Here is a 19,887-nt window from a genome sequence, read left to right on the forward strand (position 1 = left end):
TAACAAACTAACACTCTACTCTGAGAAATCATTGTCAGTTCAAAATAGATCGAGACAGCAGCAACAAGCTAGCTGCATGCGCTGAGTGTCACTGAGATAATTGTTGCACAGTGTACCCCCAGTCCCCACACCCCCAATTCAAGACTTCCCCTGTATAAGACCTTGCTTTTTCATATACCTTATTCATGACCTGTGAAAAGGGTATACTTTTTTGTGCCAGTCGAAGGGTTGCCATTTCTAGAACGAGGCAGCTCGTTTCCGGAAATGCGGCGCTTTGTTGGAAATCAAATGAGGTTTCGGGAAATCCCGATTATTCCAACTCTGCCCCGGATTCTTACTTTGCGCCCAACAGGTACACGTGCACTCAAGTTAACCTCTGCTTTGACCTGTGTGCCAAGAGTCAGATGAGAGAGAGAGAAAGCGAGAGAGAGAGAGAGAGAGAGAGACACACACACACACACACACTGTCACACACACATAGACAGAGACAGACATAGAAAGACAGAAGCGGAGAGACTCAGAGGGAGACACAGACAAAGACAACATACAGAGAGAGAGAGAGAGAGAGAGAGAGAGAGAGAGAGAGAGAGGGAGAGAGAGAGAGAGAGAGAGAGAGAGAGAGAGAGAGAGAGAGAGAGAGAGAGAGAGAGAGAAAATGTAACTGATCTCGTGAGAACGGTTGAGGCCTTGCAAGGTTTTGACGGCAACAATAATTATTGTAGTTCTCTAAGACTTTATTTCTGTTTGATTTGTAATATGTTGGGAAGACATATTTATCAATTGATCAACAAAATACAACATAATACAAAACGACACAACATTGTTAAAATCATTATTGGCCAACGTTGAACGTTTACGAAGGCCCCGCGCCGTAGACCAGATTAATAGGTGCTTGATTTTGGTATTTTGATTTACATAACATTAAACCTTTCTTGGGGTTCATGGTCATGGCAACAGCCATATTAATATTATATATGATGTATAATTTTATATTTCAGCATATGTGAATTACATATCATCATACCAAACTGTCATACATTTGTATTCCTACATTATTCTGATTGATCACAACCAAACCTACTATCATTGGACACATCCAAATGCAAGCGCCTGTTTTTGACAACTTATATTTTTAGATCAGTGCAACTTGCTTGGATCTCTTGTTTGGCCTGTAGGTAAAATGTACAATGTATTTTCTGATTTGTGCACAAAAGCTTTTTTTTTTCTTTTTTTTTCTTTTAACATAACAATGTTTAATGTCACTGTATGTTTGAAAGACCATGGTCAGATTTGTAAAACAAATGTTAAATTAGAAAATAAATAACATTTTGGTTCATGATTTTTCCTACACCTGTGCTGAAAATAAGACATAAAAATGTTGGTATATAAGTCACTCAAATGCAGAGTAGTATGAATGGTTTGAGTTTGTTGCGGTTAACCCTGCACAGTTCGGCCTATGATGTTTTTGTTGAACAATTTTGCCGTCACCCTATGGTTACACAAACTCAGTGATGACCAATTTTGCCTTCACCCCTCCCATAGGGTGACGGATTTCACAACTTTTTACTGATGAACAATGTTGCCTTCACACCTCCCATAGGGTGACGGATGTCACAACTTCCTGTGTACACAAACTGATGACGTATTTCACAACAAAATGGCGCTGCCCATGGTCAACCTCGAAACTATCCGTATAAATGGGGGCCTCCTGGCCCCCATAAACATGATCACATGATAATTAACATTGTCGCGTGAACATTAAAATGTTCGGTTCTGGCCCGGTTCCTGGCGGATTACAGGAGCCCAAACTGAAAATTAAACATTAGCAGAGGAAGAAAATTAGAAACTTTCACTGATAATTGTAATTTTCACGGGGAACATGCAAATTAAAAGGTTTTTGCGCTGGTAAGGCATCGTAATAGGTCCTATGTTCGTATGCTTCTCGGTTTGTGGGTTTCGGCTAGCCAGGCCTTAGTAGTCTCGGTGACTGATGACTGATCGTGTGTTTGTGTGTGTGTATACCGTTCTTTTTCTCTCATCAAAACTGCCCCTCCGACCTAACTCTAACCCTATGAGTGAAAACATACATTCTTAATGAAAGGAAAGCATCGTTGTCGTCATCGTTTTTACCGTCGTCGTCGCCGTCATCATCCTCGCCATCAACATCATCATCCTCATCGTCAGTCGGTCGTCATCAGCGTCAGAACCGCCTGTAACTGCTATGAGTTTCCGGTGCAGTGGTGGTCCCGAATAGCGAATGATCAACTTCGGTGGACGTTTCAGATAGTGCAAAACAATTTCGATTGCTTGGTGTTTTTTTCGCCCTACATCAAACTCTTTTTCCGGAATGTGTGTTATCACTGAGCGTACTAATAAAAGTGTGTGTGTGTGTGTGTGTGTGTGTGTGTGTGTGTGTGTGTGTGTGTGTGTGTGTGTCTCAGTGTATGTCAGTGTGTGTGTGTGTGGTTCTGTGCCGGGGGGGGGGGGGGGCGGAGAGTGGAAGAGACAGAAAAACAGGAACAAAGACAGAGACCGAGAAAGACACGGGACAGAGAGACTCACATAAGCAAAGACACTGAGTCGCAGTAATTGGCTGTCTACATTAATTTTACGATCCACCACATTTTCACTATATCTTCGCTTGTATCCGGCACTTAGAGATTTGCCCCTGTGGTTGGGACATGACAAACCGATCGATGCTCAGTGCACATTGTTGAGTGCATCATGCGGACATGTCGTTGTGCGTCTCAGTCAAGTTTGGGAGACTGAACAGAAATTATAAGTGGTGCGCAGCACTGGCGCTGATGCCGAGTTTCTCCCACACCATTAAAAAACAAGTCGCGTAAGGCGAAAATACAACATTTAGTCAAGTAGCTGTCGAACTCACAGAATGAAACTGAACGCAACGCAACGCAGCAAGACCAAAAAGTACACTCATGTTTCAAGAATTGATTAATCTTGACTTTCCCGTTGACTATAATCTTTTACTTGCATTAAATATTCCATAATAACAATGAAAAGTCAACATTTTGGCGCAGAACGCTTGAAATGTGTCAATATTCTCTGCTCCCCTTTTACAAGTGCATTTAAATAATAAAATAATTCTGGAATATGGTACGCATACTTCTTATGCTAAAGTGCAAACAACAATAATACGATAAAATGTCTTTTTGTGAAAGTTATGATGCAATTTGTGGAGCAACTCACCTCGCTTTGCCGCCGCGTGAGAGCTGAAATGGATTAAACCGGAGCGTGGGTAGTTTCTTCGTATCAACCGGTTATACGGTGTGGTGTCTATATGCATGTCACTGTATGTGCAACAGTATTTCAGAGTGTCAGCGTGCGCGCACGTATCAGTGTGTATGTGTGTGTGTGTGTGTATGTATATATAGTGTGTGAGTGCGTGTGTGTGTGTGTGTCAGTGTGTGTGTGTGTAGTGTGTCAGTGTGTGTGTGCCGTGTGTGTGTGTGTGTTTCTAATGATGTGCGTCACAGTGTTCAAGTCGTGTGTTCTGAACTAGCTTCCAAGCAGCTCCGAGTCAGTATATCGAGCGTGAATATTTTTCACGTGGTACGTGTTGATCGGAAGCCGCCGACCTTTGATCGTCCCGTGCACAACAGACGCCGTAGACTGAAAAGTAGGTTTTCTGTGAAAATACAGAGGCTGGGATTGTGGACTGCCATCGTTACGTCATTAAGAAGTGATGTCCTGTAACAAGTTCAGCTGTCCTGTAACGAGGTCAAAGTCGATGCATGACCGTATTTCAATGTAAGGCTTTAACTAAAACACAATCATGTTTAGAAGCATTCTAACAGTAGCAGTGCAACATGCACTACGCAACACCAATCCAGTCAAGCTGTCGTTCGAGGTACTGGGGCCGTTTTCCTGCACGAACGAATCAAGTTCAGTGAAGGTTGTGCCAGTTCGAGAGTCTTTTCACATCGTGAACTTCAGTGGGTTTTTTCTGTTTCACTTGATGAAAGTTAATGTCACTCTTGCTCGGTCTTTTTGTTCACTGTCCTGCTGACGTCACAGTCATATATATATATATATATTTTTTTTTTACTATGATTGTTTACGTTTCCGTCGCATTTTTAACATCTCCACTGACTCAGTGCGCGTTGTCCCTGTCCAGTTTATTATATCCGAGTTGCCGTAAGGCATGAAGTGGAAGACGGTCAGTCAACTTGGACTATTTACTGGTAAAATTCAAAGTGTCTTTCACGTGCACACGGGCCAAGTAGAGTGCAACCAATTAAAAAATACTGAAACAATTGAATAAATAACAAGTCGCGTAAGGCGAAATTACTACATTTAGTCAAGCTGTGGAACTCACAGAATGAAATTGAACGTAGTCTGCCGCTAGTGCAAAAGGCAGTGAAAGTGACGAGCCTGTTTGGCGCGGTAGCGATTGCGCTGTGCTTCATAGCACGCTTTACTGTACCTCTCTTCGTTTTAACTTTTTGAGCGTGTTTTTAATCCAAACATGTCATATCTATATGTTTTTGGAATCAGGAACCGACAAGGAATAAGATGAAAATGTTTTTAAATTGATTTCGAAAATTTAATTTTGATCATAATTTTTAATTATTTTAATTTTCAGAGCTTGTTTTTAATCCCAATATAACATATTTATATGTTTTTGGAATCAGAAAATGATGAAGAATAAGATGAACGTAAATTTGGATCGTTTTATAAAAAATTAGTTTTTTTAACAATTTTCAGATTTTCAATGACCAAAGTCATTAATTAATTTTTATGATGGGCTTGACAAACACTGACCGCCGTATTCTACACTCATGAGCCTTTTCAGTGTCACTGCACCTTGACAAACACTGACACGTCCGCTATGCCGCGGTCACGCAGAGAAACTTATAATTCATATCACAACTGAGTTTGTGTAAACTATTAACGCTGGTCCCGCTCAGTCTTATTGGACCACTGTACGCTTTGTGCTTGGACTGTCATATTTGTATGGCTTTTCGGGCTTGGCTGACTCAGTGAATAAACTATACTTGACGAGTCTGATCAAGTTTCTGGCCAAAGTCAGTTTTGAGTTGGGAGTCGGATATCGAGCCAGTTTTTTTGTTCTCCCTTAAATAATAAAACTCCGAGTTTCAGTGATAAGTACACGCCAGAGAACAACCACTTAGTTTTTGTATGATCCAGTGGTCGTGTTTTTTCCACTGAGTCGTCAGTTCTAAATATATAGGCCCCTGCTCCGCAGTGCAGGCTTTTTATACTGTTTCAACCCCGGGCCGGACTACATAGGCTATGACAGCTTGCGCCAGCAGTATTCGCAGGCATCCTCTTGTTTGAATTTGGACATGAATTATAAAAAGGTATCAAAACACACCCTGGAGCCCCTCGATCATCAACACACAAATACACGGCGCGCGCCCACACACCCGCGCCTTCGCCTCACTATCTGCCATGGGATTTTTGTTTTTGGAAAAAAAAGTGTATTATTCTTTTAATTGCTGAGACTTGAGATTTATACTGTAAGATGGTCTGACCAAGATCAACAGGCCACATCACAGCTGCCTCGCATGTTCCCATGAAAGCAAAATCAACGGTGCTGTGCGTGGTCTATTTTGATTCTTTGCTTTGTCCCTCCTTTAGCCCACGTGGTGCTGGCATGGATGAGGCTCGAATGGGTGTGAGGGGCAAACAAACTATAATAATTAAGCATCCAATAAGATGTAGGAACTACCGTATAAAAATATTATCAGTTTATCTGAACTGTTTCTGTTATCTTCAAGTCCATCGCCTTCCCCGCTGATATAGTCAAACGCAAAGTATAAAACGAGATCTCCTTTCGAGCCCATTGCACTATCACGTCACATGGCCCTACTTATCACGCCACCAACGTACGTTCTGCGCACCAGTCGAGCGTCGTCTGCTTCAAACTAAACGTTGGCTTGCTGACTTCGGTGAACAGTGTTCTTCTTTGTAGAGTTTGTCGTCAACAGCAAAGGTGTAGCAGGTCTGTATCATGCCGATTGAAACTTCTACATTATGATTATCGTTGACCTTGTATGTTAATGTTGTGTTGCCTCCCTGATTGTCCAGACAAATCGATTTTCTCTGGCCTTGCAACGGTACCACTACCAGACTGCGGAATAAGAAAACGTGTGATTAGCGGTGCAGTCATGTTTATTTTCGGGGTTGTTCTGGACAGCTTCAGCGACAGGTTTTCTTCTGTTGAGAAGGTACATATTATGATGTGTGCTTCGCATTGTAAAACGGATGATTTTGGAAGGTCCATGGTTTGCTGGCTTTTGCGTTGTTTTGAGCTCATGGTTTTCAAGGTGAACCTAATTGAATATGTGGATAACTGAAAACACGCCAAACGTTTGTTTAATTTTCTCCACAGCAGTATTTAAGTGTAGATTTGTTTTTTCCTTGAAATGATGGATGTATGTGATAGCCATTATTACCAACACAGGCTAGGATTTGTTTCTGTTTTAATTTTCCAGGGACAAAAGTGCCAACAGTTACAGTCAGTATATGTTGCTTAAAATTGCTCTCACAGGACTAAATACAAATTTGTGCGTGGTTAAGTCAGTCTCATGTTTTTTTCTTCTTTTTTATTTAATCTTTTACCCAACAGAAAAAGAACCAGGCATGGGAAAGGCAAATTTCCGCCGACATTTTTTTTGTTCCGCCAAAAAAGCAAAAGTGTCTGCCGAAAAAATAAATGGGGGAGACAAAAATGGTTCTAAAAACTGAATTTAATGGCAAACTTGGAGCTCAGATGACACCAAATTGCACAATTTGGGTTCTTTGGAGAAAAAAAATTCCGGGGGCATGCCCACGGACCCCCCTAGAAAGGCTTCGCGCCGTCGACTGATATTATTTACTAATGTTCAGCCTTTTTTACTTTTTTCAATTCCCATGCCTGGAGAGAACATTTGCCTGTAAGAATAAAAAATAAAATCATTGCCATACATTCCGGCAGGGATGGGGGTATAATTTACCTTTCTTTGTTCTGGAACTTCGAACCAGAAAGAACATTTCCCTTCACAGCTGAATTAGTTCTTGTATTCCGCGGTTTGCTATGCTGGCATCAGCATGGTGTTTATTTTGTGGTTATCCTTTTTCTGAGCTGAGATCAAAAGATAGAATAGGCATATTTTTCTTCTGTTTATTAGTGGCAATATATTCTTCATAGTCATGTGATAAAGTTAAACACAACTCAAAATAGATTCTTCTAATCTGTTTAGTCTATTACTACTACAGTATTAGTCAAGGGATTTTTGTTGCTTCTGACAGCCAATCAATGACCTCCCAATCCCATTATGAATATTAACAGTTCAAGGGTATTTTTAGCGGTCAATGGCATTATTCGCTTATTCCATGGAATTACATTTTAAGACTCCCTCTTTTTTAAGACATGATTTTGTAAGATTTTTGGAGGTCTCAAAAAGGGGATTCGACTGTACCTGTCATAAGTGTATGTCCAGGGTACATCATTTTGTTGCGCAGCTACTCTCAAATGGAAGGGTAATTTTACTCCCAAGACATGCATGTGGGTCCTCGCGTATGTCTGCAACATTAAAGATGACCCTGAAGTGAAAGTGAAGACGTTAGTTTCTGATGTGCTCTGAAGATTCATCCAGTTAACAGAATGTTTTTTTTGTTTGAATATTACAGGCAGGACACCAGGTAATAAAGATGGCCCCCAAAACACCAGTAGCAGACGTCCAATCACCAGAGGGCCTGGAAGACGAAGTAGAGCCTGTCATTTTAGAAGAGAACCACAGTCAGAAACGCCCTCCCATGGTCATAGTGTGGAGAAATGTTGTGCTCTTCTTGTTTCTTCACTTTGGGGCCCTGTATGCCGCGTTCCTCGTTCCTAAAGCTCATCCTCTGACATTGTTATGGTGTAAGTTTTGTGTGTGTGTATTCTTAGTGTGGATGGTTGCTGATGTTGGTACATTGTTGTTCGTCCCGATCGCGGGTTAAAGCCGATCGGCAGCGGTGTGCTTGCATTATTTGTTTTGAAAAGCTTGACCCCTCAAAAAGGGGCTCTTACTCTGCCAGATCTCTTAAAACCCTGACAAAGTTATTTCCGAACATCGACTATTTTAAAGTCACAGTGGGGTCAAGTTTGGGTTACACATTTTTTTTTTATTGTTTCTTAAATGTTTTGAGTGATTGTGCATTTAAATTTCACACACTTCACGGGTTTGATGGCCTCTAGACATGACCCAAGCCTAGTTATACTCGTCAATATTCAGTGGGGCAATTAGTACAAAATGTCCATGTATTTGAATGTTTATGGAGCTTTTGGGGTCTTTGTAAGCAAGAAGTGTGCAGCGAAACAAATTATTTTGGGTACATACACAGTGGTATGGTATATTACATGTGCAATGTCGTTTTCATTTTCCCAAAAAGGACACTTTCTGTTGTCATTTTAATCATTAATGTCTTTTTTATTTGTTAAAATATATTTATGTGGAAGGACACTGTGCCTCATTTGGCTAGTTCTGGGGATGATCGTTCACCACAGGTAGCGCTGTATTGTATGCCATCGGGTGTTCACAAAGTGTTTTCTTTCATTTCAGCTTTTGCATTGTACATCATGGCAGGATGGGGAATCACTGCTGGGGCTCACAGACTGTGGGCTCACAGATCCTACAAAGCCAAGCTTCCTCTGCGTCTCTTGTTGATTGTCTTCAACTCTATAGCCTTTCAGGTTAGTACACATTTTTCATTGAACAATAGACATAGGCAGTGTGTGTGTGTTTCTCTGTCATTGTTTGGTGAGATTTTAAAGGTTGCATGTTGTGATGTGATTGTTCCGGTGAGGCGTAACATGCTTTTCATTTTGAACTGATTATTTTCCAGAATGACGTCATCGAATGGTCACGTGACCACCGTGTGCATCACAAATACTCAGAGACTGATGCAGACCCTCACAATGCCAGAAGAGGCTTTTTCTTTGCTCATATGGGCTGGTTGCTTGTGCGCAAGCATCCTGATGTTAAAGTCAAAGGGCAAGCCATCGACCTATCTGACCTCAAAAGAGACCCTGTACTTAGGTTACAACGAAAGTAAGTGCTCTTGTTTGCTTTGTGTCTGCGTGTAAAACGGATCAATCTTAAGTTTATCCCCGAGTACGCAGTGCTAGGGTCCAGCAGACTTTAATTGTGTGTCTGTCTGTCTGTCTCGACTTAACAGCTTATTGCTGGGAAACTACTGGGCGCAGTTCGTTCAAAAGTTGATACACTAACTTGATAATAGGTCCGATTGATCGTATTAAAACTTCATAATGTTACCTGGGACCTAAATGCGAAATAAATCAAAAAAGTCACTCTTAACGGTGGGAGTTTTTGCGGTGGGAGGCTGGTCGCTTTGCGAACAGCCAGTCACTGAACTAAAGGCAGCTGAGCCGAGAAAAGCATGATTTTCAAGCCAGCCGCAGCTGGTGGGAATTTGGTCTCGGCAAAGAAACTACAATACAGTGCTTGGTCTCGGTGAGACTGAAAGAGAGAGAGCGACAGATACACACAGTGATTCAAGGCGCACAACTATAGTAAAGTTGTCGTAGCACGTCCGTCTATGGCCAAAGTGATCCGGGTTCGATTCCCGGCATGGGCGGTCTATTTTTTTTTATAAATTCTTGTTTACTATTGTTTATTATGAACGTTTTAATGTTTTATTTCACTCTAATAATTTTTTTAATTGTGTAAAATAAATAAATAATTTTTTATATTTTTAAATCCAAGTGATCCGGGTTCGATTCCCGGCATGGGCGGTCTATTTTTTTATTTTTTGAGTCACTTGAGAAAAAGTGACTATGTAATCGGTCAGTGTTAGTCTGTCCGGCCGGCCGTCCGTAGACACCACCTTAACGTTGGACTTTTCTCGGAAACTATCAAAGCGATCGGGCTCATATTTTGTTTAGTCGTGACCTCCAATGACCTCTACACTTTAACGATGGTTTCGTTGACCTTTGACCTTTTTCAAGGTCACAGGTCAGCGTCAAAGGAAAAATTAGACATTTTATATCTTTGACAAAGTTCATCGGATGTGATTGAAACTTTGTAGGATTATTCTTTACATCAAAGTATTTACATCTGTAGCCTTTTACGAACGTTATCAGAAAAACAAGGGAGATAACTAGCCTTTTCTGTTCGGCAACACACAACTTAACGTTGGGCTTTTCTCGGAAACTATAAAAGTGACCGGGCTCAAATTTTATGTGAACGTGACTCATTGTGTTGTGAATAGCAATTTCTTCCTGTCCATCTGATGCCTCATATAATATTCAGAACTGCGAAAGTGACTCGATCGAGCGTTTGCTCTTCTTGTTTATTTATTTTTTTAAAAATTATTGTTTACTATTGTTTATTATGAACGTTTTAATGTTTTATTTTACTCTAATAATTTTTGGCTCACGTAAGTGTAGCCTATGCGATCGTAACTTTGTCTGTCTGTGCGTGCGTGCGTGCGTGCGTGCGTCTGTGCGTGTGTATGTCTGTGGTAGAAACTCTAACATTTGAAGACGTCACATTACATTGACGTCACATCATGACGTAAGAGGGTTAGACGTCACGCGAAGGAAGTACTGACAGTCTCGGTCATTATTATTTTGAGCGCGCCGAGACTAGTTGGCAGTCGTGTCCTTGTAAGTAGGCTACATGCAGACAGACAGATCTAGATCTAGTGTCTCGCTTTCTTGCACAGTTTCACCTATGCTCTTTCTCTCTGTGTGTATGTGTGTGTGTGTGTGTGTGTGTGTGTGTGTGTGTGTGTGTGTGTGTGTGTGTGTGTGTGTGTGTGTGTGTGTGTGTGTGTGTGTGTGTGTGTGTGTGATTGAGTTTGTGTTACTGTTTGTCGATTTCTTACGTGAGCCTTGATGGCTTCGCCTCTTGTTTTAATTGTGTAAAATAAAAAAATAAAAAAATAAAAAATTTTTTTTTAAATCCACGTGCACAAGACAAAAACTTTCATACTGGGGGAGCGAGCCAGTCTGAAGAGTACTCAGGGCCAGCGCCAGCGTTTTTTATTCGTTAAAAAAAATGTTAAAACAGTTAGGGGCATGTCGGCATTGATGATGCTGTTAAATGTCTTGCTTAACTCCCTGCAGTTCTTTCCCTTTGATTTTGATCACAGGTGATTTTTTTTCAATTAGAGTTATTAAAACATCTGTTTGACAAGGGACCTAATAATATGGACTCCGCTGAACACAACCCGACACCCAAAAACGTGGTTACCTTGCTATTTTGAAAAGGGAGGCTGTAAATTACGTCATGCGGTGAATGTTGTCGTCTATGTCATCTAAATCTAAGACGAAGACTGTGTTCTTTACTTTTGGTCATTTTCATATAGATGAGGTTGGCCGTTTTTTTTTTTTTTACAGCAAAACAAGTGTTTGAACGCTTGAACTAGGATATCTGGGATCTAGTGGGCACCACCATCAATAATGACAGTGTCTTTGGAGCAAGAATTTTAGCTCCTACTAATGCATCTTCTCTCGGATTTCCAAGTGTTGTTGACAAGTGCTCTTTGGATCTAAACGTTTGCCCTAATTTCCGTCAGTAGATTTACTCACAGTAGCTATGCCAAACAGAAATTTCAAATATAAGTGACCAATCCAAAAATAGTTTCAATGTGAAGAGCTAGTCACCCTGAATACAAATCAGTTTATTTTTTTTAAATTGGTCAAGTAGTTCCAAAAATATCCAAAAAATGACCAAAATTCTGAAAATGGCTTACATGGAACAAAGAAGGAAAGAGCAGGGAACTCGTGGCACCGGTGACAGAGCCAATTTTACAGGTTTTTTTGCTGTAATTCAGTGTGTTTGGAAGATATCATAATAAACATTGGTAGGGTTATGAAACACATGGTGCTGGACACACTGGTAAGGATAAAAACTAGTTATGATAATTAAAAAAGGTGTTAATTACATAATTATTGTTAAAAAATGATTTTTTGGATTTATCTTCTAAAAACTACTGAAAATAGTACAGAAAGCTCACCAACATTGGATATTATAATGAAACTATTGTAGTGTGCAAGATTCTTGTAAAAAATTTGGTTTAATTATGAATAAATGTTTCAAAATTACATAATATTATTAGCTATGCCAAACAGCCGGTCAGCTGTGCCGGAAAAATGGGAAAAACTGCAGTTGCTCACTTTGATTGTAATATTCATTGCTTATTATTATTTTAGTGTGCATGATGTATGCACAGTTTGTCAATAAAAGATTCATTAATACAACCATAAGAGTTACATATGTCATTGTCATCATTTTCACGAGTTTTCATTCACAAACACCTGGTAAATAAATCTCATGTTCCCCATGCAGTAACTCGAGGTGGTGAATGGGTTTGAGCTTTCATGTGAAACGTGGATTGTCAAAGTAAATGTGTGGAACCATCGTGGCTTTGGATTTGTGTTTCCGAGGACAACGATTGTAAGCATTCACTCTCAAAGACCCAATCAATGTTGATAATTACCGCGGCGACTCATGGTCAATTTGCAACTTATCTCTGTAATCGCAAAATCCACAAGGAAAAGTCATAAACACTTAAAAGAAAAGAAATATGCTCAACACTTATTGAATTCACAGGTATGATCGCAGCTCTGTACATTTTCAGACTGGAAGAAAAGCGTCAACAAGCTACGTTTGACGTCACATACAAGTTTGACGTGTTATCTCGTGCTACTGTGACGATGCTTTGTGGCCCGGAGTTGCCGGATTCTAAAAATTCGTCTCCCTGTGGGTTGTGCATTTTGTTTTATGACAAAAACGATGTTTGGTAGCTTGTTGTCAGACCAGCACTTTGTTGTTGGTCCTCGGGGAGCATATCGCCTTTTGTCTCATTTTATCAACCGCGGCCTTTGGCCTTGGTCGATAAAGACGAAACAAAAGACGATATGGTCCCCTTGGACCAACATAAAATTTGGTCTGTCAACAAGCCACCAAACATCTTATATTATTACCTCTGCGGGGAGAAAAAACGAGTTTAATGAGGAACAAAATGAAATGAGTGTACGCAAGTTGCTAACACAAAGAATTGGCAAATTTTACTAAATGCTGACAGCAAAAAGTTTTCACCTCCATAACTCAGCTTCTCCAAAACGTAGAATGACCACACTCGGACAGATGGAAAGATCTATCCTTTTTGACTCACATGCGAAGCAAAAGTGAGTCTATGTACTCACCCGAGTCGTCTGTCCGTCCGGACTTCCGTCCGTCCGTCCGGAAAACTTTAACGTTGGATATTTCTTGGACACTATTCAGTCTATCAGTACCAAATTTGGCAAGATCGTGTATGATGACAAGGCCCCAAAAAACATACATAGCATCTTGACCTTGCGTCAAGGTCGCAGGGGCCATAAATGTTGTCTAAAAAACTGCTATTTTTCCCATTTTCTCTGAAGTTTTTGAGATTGAATACCTCACCTATATATGATATATAGGGCAAAGTAAGCCCCATCTTTTGATACCAGTTTGGTTTACCTTGCGTCAAGGTCACAGGAGCTCTTCAAAGTTGGATTGTATACATATTTTGAAGTGACCTTGACCCTGAACTATGGAAGATAACTGTTTCAAACTTAAAAATTATGTGGGGCACATGTTATGCTTTCATCATGAGACACATTTGGTCACATATGATCAAGGTCACTTTGACCCTTATGAAATGTGACCAAAATAAGGTAGTGAACCACTAAAAGTGACCAGATCTCATGGTAGAAAGAGCCAATAAGCACCATTGTACTTCCTATGTCTTGAATTAACAGCTTTGTGTTGCATGACCTTGGATGACCTTGACCTTGGGTCACATGTATTTTGGTAGGAAAAATGTGTAAAGCAGTTCTTAGTGTATGATGTCATTGCTAGGTTTAGTTAAGGTCAAGGATGTGAGTCTATGGGCTTTGCCCTTCTTGTTCTGATTGGTTATGAAGTTTCGTGATGATCCAATCAAAATTCGTGATGTAGGGCGCTTCGGAAATACGGAGTACCGAGTTTATCCGAAGCGGTTTTGCGTGCCGCGCAAAGCAGAGTACACCAGGAAGTGACCGATCGCATTAAACTCGTTTTTTCTCCCCGCAGAGGTAATAATGACACATGTAACTCTTATGGTTGTATTAATGAATCTTTTATTGACAAACTGTGTGCAGACATCATGCACACTAAAATAATAATAAGCAATGAATATTACAATCAAAGTGAGCAGCTGCAGTTTTTCCCATTTTTCCGGCACAGCTGACCGGCTGTTTGGCATAGCTACTCACAGTGGTCGCACATTTTTATAGATCTATTAATCATCAGGGCTTTCTTTACCATTTGAAAAAAAGAAGGGATTTTAATGGTGGCTGGCTTCAAACTGGACTTTATACTTTACACACGGCATAGAACTATTACCGTGAATGTCCACATTGAAGTTTTGATTTACTCAGACAATCTATAGATCTCAGTTTTAATCTGAAAGTAGGAGAAACTGTGGCTGGATGCTAGCTGAAGAACTTTTAAGAAGTGTTCTTCTGGTTTGAGGAACTAGAGGTAGAACACTAAAGATCTGGGATTAAGTCCCTAACCTACCCTCCTTCCCCCTCCCCCCGTCTGCCTTGAGCGATATGGGCAGCTGTATTTTACAGAAGAACCTGTCAGAGAGCGTTCCTCAGCTATGCTCTGAGTGCCTTTGTGAACTTGTGTGCAGGATCTACAAGCCTTTGATGCTGTCATGCTGCTTTATCATTCCCACCGTGGTGCCTTGGTACTTCTGGGGCGAGAGCTTGTGGAACGCGTACTTCATTGCGGCGGTCCTACGCTACACCCTGGGTCTCAACGCCACCTGGCTGGTCAACAGTGCCGCCCACATGTGGGGCAACAAGCCCTACGACCGCAACATCAACCCCTCCCAGAACCTGGGCGTGTCTTTCAGCGCCGTAGGCGAGGGCTTCCACAACTACCACCACGTCTTTCCCCACGACTACTCCACCAGCGAATACGGCTGGCACATCAATCTCACCACCATGTTCATCGACATCATGGCTGTGCTGGGGCTGGCGTACGATCGCCGCCGCATCCCAACCGCTCTCGTGCTCAAACGCAGGGCCCGCACTGGGGATGGTACTGAATGAGCTTCAGGGTCCTGCAGTATTGTTGCTCTTGTTGATGGTCGGGTTTGCTGTGAGTCGGGATGATATCATTTGCTGACATGTAGAGAAAGTGATGTGGATATAAATATTTCTGTACAAATGTCAAGGAGAACAGAATGTGTAAGATTGGACGAGAGAAAAAATGAACTAGAGCATGAGTGTTACTATATACGGGAAGCTGATAAAGGTAAGGTCTACAGGTTATTAGGCTTACTTGGAAAATGAAACATGTTGTGTTTGTATGTCATGCTTGACGTGATTCTGACCACCTTGTACCTGAAAGGTGATGGTGATTTTCTTATTTGTGAGGGTCATTTTTATTTCTTTGCGTGAGCTGCAGAGAAATGCATAAGTCGATGGGTTCTATAATTTCAGCCAATCTAGTTCAAAGCTGTTTACGAATTTTACTCTGCTGCGATCTCGATGTCAATGTCCACTTATACTTTAGAGTGGTAAATACACCATTCTTCTTTGCAGTTAGAATAGTTGTATGAATTACTTCCCTTTCTGCTCTATCTTGATTGATGGTCTTGGGTTTGAGTATTTCCCTGCCACTGCCATTGCACCCACTCTCTAGTCAGATGGCTGTTAAACGAATATATTATGTTTTTCTATGTAAACGCCTGTGTAACTTTCTTGAATCAAACTGTGTTCTTGCCAACTGTTTCAGAAGTTCAAGAGGGCATTTCTTTTTTCTTTTTAAACTTTTCTGTTCTCCAAAGGTGGAGCTTTTTTTGTGGGGTTTCCCCAACATGCTTTCTGCTTTGTACAGATTTAATGAGATATATGTGTTAGTCTGAGATTGTATGTGGGACAAGCTTGAGATACTCATCAAACTCGGCCTTGAATTATAAGAACAGGCATAGTGCTGCAAAGAAATCCCCTGGCACTGCTCAAAGCTGTACATTAAAAGACTCCTACAGCCTTCAAGGATTTGCACTGACCTGTAGGACTTCTTCACAGTACTTATTTATACTGTAGCTGATTACCACTACCACTGCCGAATCCTTTACTCTACCCACTGTGTACACCCTTCGTGATTCATGGCAGTTTCTACCTTTTTATTTTTTCTTAAACCAAAGAAAAGATTTGAATGTTTGTATGCACAATTCACTTTTTGTTTGTTTGTTTAAAGAAAGGAGATTTTATGTGTTATGTTCATACATTTTGTAGATTTAATTTTTGACCTACCATATATTGTGCATATTTTGCGTCTTTAAAAAAAAGTTAAACATTTGTTTCAAGTACAGATTCAACATCATTTGTTGTGGTACAGGCACGGTTGGCCTAGTGGCTGCTCCGCCTGGCGTCTGGCAGTATGGGGTTAGTGCTAGGACTGGTTGGTCCGGTGTCAGAATAATGTGACTGGGTGAGACATGAAGCCTGTGCTGCGACTTGTGTGTGGCGCACGTTAAATGTCAAAGCGGCACCGCCCTGATATGGCCCTTCGTGGTCGGCTGGGCGTTAAGCAAACAAAATTTGTGGTGGATGACATCCAGAGATCTTGGTTTTGTTGTTGTTGTTGCCTTTTTTGCTAAATCTTTGATAGGCAATAATCAAAGAGATGTGCATTCATGTGATTATGCTGCAGATGTACTGAACAATAATTTAGGGATGGGACGTACAGAATTAAACTTGTAGTATGCCAGGCGTGGTAGATCTAAAAGATGTTTCTATGTTATGTTTCGGATAGATCACTTCAGACTGCAGTAGAATGCAAACAAATCTGCTAAATGAGGGGAAATGATTCGCAGAACAATACTAAGGAATAGTAGTTCAGGAGTGAAAAGTAAATATATAGTGTGCTATCCTCCAAAATTATTGATTGTAAAATCCAGATAAATTCCAAGTCGCTGTTCCCGCAGTGGGGCACTGCGGTTATGAAATTAAAGGCCCCTCCTGTTTTTGGAACCGCAGGAGCTTTCTAGTTTGCTGTTAGGTAGATTTTTGGTTCCTCTTTCCTGTCATGCTCTCTTTTTCTTCATGAATTCTTTTCTTTTTTCTGCCTTCTTGCTCATTTACCTGTATTTTTTCCAAAAATCTCTTCTCTTGCCGCTTGTCTCGCGATTCATGTATAGTTTAATCTGTTAGTGTTCTGATGTAAGTCCAGCAGTAGATAGGTTAAGCCTATTTTAACATACTGGAAACTGGTAATCTTCCAGTAGGTATTAATTTAGTTTTACTAAAGCCTGCTGGGACACAAGTAATGGGTTAGTGCATTTGTAAACAGGAATCGCTTGACAAGTGGCCCCCTTCATCCCCCCCTTCCTCGTCCTGATATGGCTCTGTGTAGTCGGCTGGACGTTAAGCAACAAATAAACAAACAAACAAACAAACCAAGTCGCTGTAAGCCTGGGTCATGCTCGAAAGATGGTACATGTTTTGAGGTTATGTTGAGTTGTGAGAACTGCATCTTTTTATGCCTGAAGTTGGTTTGTGACTGATAATATATTTTCCAGGAGTTACTGAAGGGTTGGATGATTATGTCGCGAGGCCTGCGTTTGGTTTATTTGCTTTTCATATGACTACGCAGTTGAACAGAATGTGTGCTTTTTGTGCTAAGGTTGCCTGGTCTTTCCACAAGCACCTGTGATCATATTTTTTGTTTGTCTTCCCAGTTGAACTGTACGAAAAAATCTTGCTAAAAAGAGAACTGCCAGGCTTAAGTAGAATACGTGCCATCAAAGTAGCATTATCACCTCGCAGTCAGTATTAGCTCGATTTGAAAAACGCCAGATGCACAAAGCTTACCAGTCCCTGTAGAAAAGAATGTATCGGTGTCTGCAAAGGTGCATTTACATTAGCTAATCGGCATACGTTGTAAGTCGCAAGAACAAACAAACAAAACCCTTCCATAAATGAACATGTGTTGTGAATACATTACGGTCCTTTTGGATTGATTTGGGTTTCCGTAGTGCAACGTTTGAGCCAAGTGAGTGTTTTGAAAGAACTGCAACCCCCCCGCGGGTTAGGGGGGAGTCCCATATTGGTTGGGACGAGAAAGAATTTACCCGATGCTCCCCAGCATGTCGTAAGAGGCGACTAACGGATTCTGTTTCTCCTTTTACCCTTAAGTGTTTCTTGTATAGAATATAGTCAATTTTTGTAAAGATTTTAGTCAAGCAGTATGTAAGAAATGTTAAGTCCTTTGTACTGGAAACTTGCATTCTCCCAGTAAGGTAATATATTGTACTTCCCGCAGTGGGGCACTGCGGTTATGAAATTAAAGGCCCCTCCTGTTTTTGGAACCGCAGGAGCTTTCTAGTTTGCTGTTAGGTAGATTTTTGGTTCCTCTTTCCTGTCATGCTCTCTTTTTCTTCATGAATTCTTTTCTTTTTTCTGCCTTCTTGCTCATTCACCTGTATTTTTTCCAAAAATCTCTTCTCTTGCCGCTTGTCTCGCGATTCATGTATAGTTTAATCTGTTAGTGTTCTGATGTAAGTCCAGCAGTAGATAGGTTAAGCCTATTTTAACATACTGGAAACTGGTAATCTTCCAGTAGGTATTAATTTAGTTTTACTAAAGCCTGCTGGGACACAAGTAATGGGTTAGTGCATTTGTAAACAGGAATCGCTTGACAAGTGGCCCCCTTCATCCCCCCCTTCCTCGTCCTGATATGGCTCTGCGTAGTCGGCTGGACGTTAAGCAACAAATAAACAAACAAATATATTGTACTACATTGCAAGCCCCTGGAGCAAATTTTTGATTAGTGCTTTTGTTAACAAGAAACAATTGACAAGTGGCTCTATCCCATCTCCCCCCTTTCCCCGTCGCGATATAACCTGCGTGGTTGAAAACGACGTTAAACACCAAATAAAGAAAGAAAGAACTGCCTGGCTAAGTAGAAGACGTGCAATCAAAGTAGCATTATCACCTTAAACTCGCTATTGGCCCGATTTGAAGAACACTAGAAGCACAAAGCTTACCAATCCCTGTAGTAAAAAATGTATCGGTGTCCACAAAGGTGCATTAATATGTTACAGACGAGTTCATTGGACAAAAAGCATGTCGACTGATTGGTGCTATGGTAGCATTAGCCAAGTGGCATTGGTTCAAGTCACAAGAAGCAAGTAACAAACCCCTTTCATACAGGAACACGTGTTGTGAATACATTGTCCTTCTGGGTTGAGTTGGGTTTCCTTAGTGCAATGCTTGAGTCAATGTTTTGAACGCAAGATTTTCTAAAAATATGCGTGTGATTGAAGTTTTCCACAAGTGTAACATTTGGCCAGAATTTCTTGTTGCAGCCGCTGGCAAGAAAGTGTATACATGTATTCTGTATGGTAAAAAGCAGGAATAAATAGAATGATCGATCACATTCCATGACTCCTGACATGACTTTGTGATGAAAAAAGAAAGAATAATAGTAACTGTTCCTTATGTTTTTATATTATGCACTTTCTCGGTCAAGTTTCCTCTTTTTACACCCAAATCATAAATGATAACTGTACATATTGATGAACAAATATTCATTATCTGAAATGCGTTTATAAATGTCACTTGTTTGGGTAAGTACCAAATTACACCAGGTAAATAAAGTTTTAAGCAGCTGCTTGATCCATTTGCTAAATGAGAGTCCCATGGATGGTGTATTTTGCAATGTCGGTCCCCAATCTTATTTCATCACGCAAAAATCGACGTTTCAAGAAGGGATGGAGTGGGGCAGATTGTTTTCAACACTTTTCTATAATTGAATAAAGAACAAAAACGTGTCTTATTCTTTGTTTTGTTGTGAACATTGTGTGTGATAGTATTACATGAAC

The 19,887-nt window shown here is 40.7% G+C and overlaps 1 protein-coding gene across 2 annotated transcripts; it reads left to right on the forward strand.

Moving 5' to 3' along the window:
- Positions 1-5,833: 5,833 nt before the first annotated feature.
- On the forward strand, positions 5,834-19,836 carry LOC138958387 (acyl-CoA desaturase-like). Of its 2 annotated transcripts, none has more exons than XM_070329524.1 (5): positions 5,834-5,986; positions 7,657-7,888; positions 8,571-8,701; positions 8,854-9,059; positions 14,683-19,836. In XM_070329524.1, the coding sequence occupies exons 2-5, from the start codon at positions 7,678-7,680 to the stop codon at positions 15,104-15,106; spliced, it is 972 nt and encodes a 323-aa protein (XP_070185625.1). In that variant the 5' UTR covers positions 5,834-5,986; positions 7,657-7,677; the 3' UTR covers positions 15,107-19,836. The 2 variants fall into 2 exon arrangements, with proteins under 2 accessions (XP_070185625.1, XP_070185624.1); XM_070329523.1 differs by lacking the exon at positions 5,834-5,986 and adding an exon at positions 6,106-6,212.
- Positions 19,837-19,887: the final 51 nt, after the last annotated feature.

Source organism: Littorina saxatilis, linkage group LG2 (assembly GCF_037325665.1).
Source record: "Littorina saxatilis isolate snail1 linkage group LG2, US_GU_Lsax_2.0, whole genome shotgun sequence".
Lineage (NCBI taxonomy): Eukaryota > Metazoa > Mollusca > Gastropoda > Littorinimorpha > Littorinidae > Littorina > Littorina saxatilis.

Bases quoted from the DNA above. Each gene is read 5' to 3' on its own strand.
- LOC138958387 (XM_070329523.1), top strand. From the start codon at position 6,153: ATGTTTATTTTCGGGGTTGTTCTGGACAGCTTCAGCGACAGGTTTTCT. The intron at 6,213-7,656 runs GTACATATTATG...TGAATATTACAG, and splicing joins GGTTTTCTTCTGTTGAGAAG to GCAGGACACCAGGTAATAAA. The intron at 9,060-14,682 runs GTAAGTGCTCTT...ACTTGTGTGCAG, and splicing joins GTACTTAGGTTACAACGAAA to GATCTACAAGCCTTTGATGC.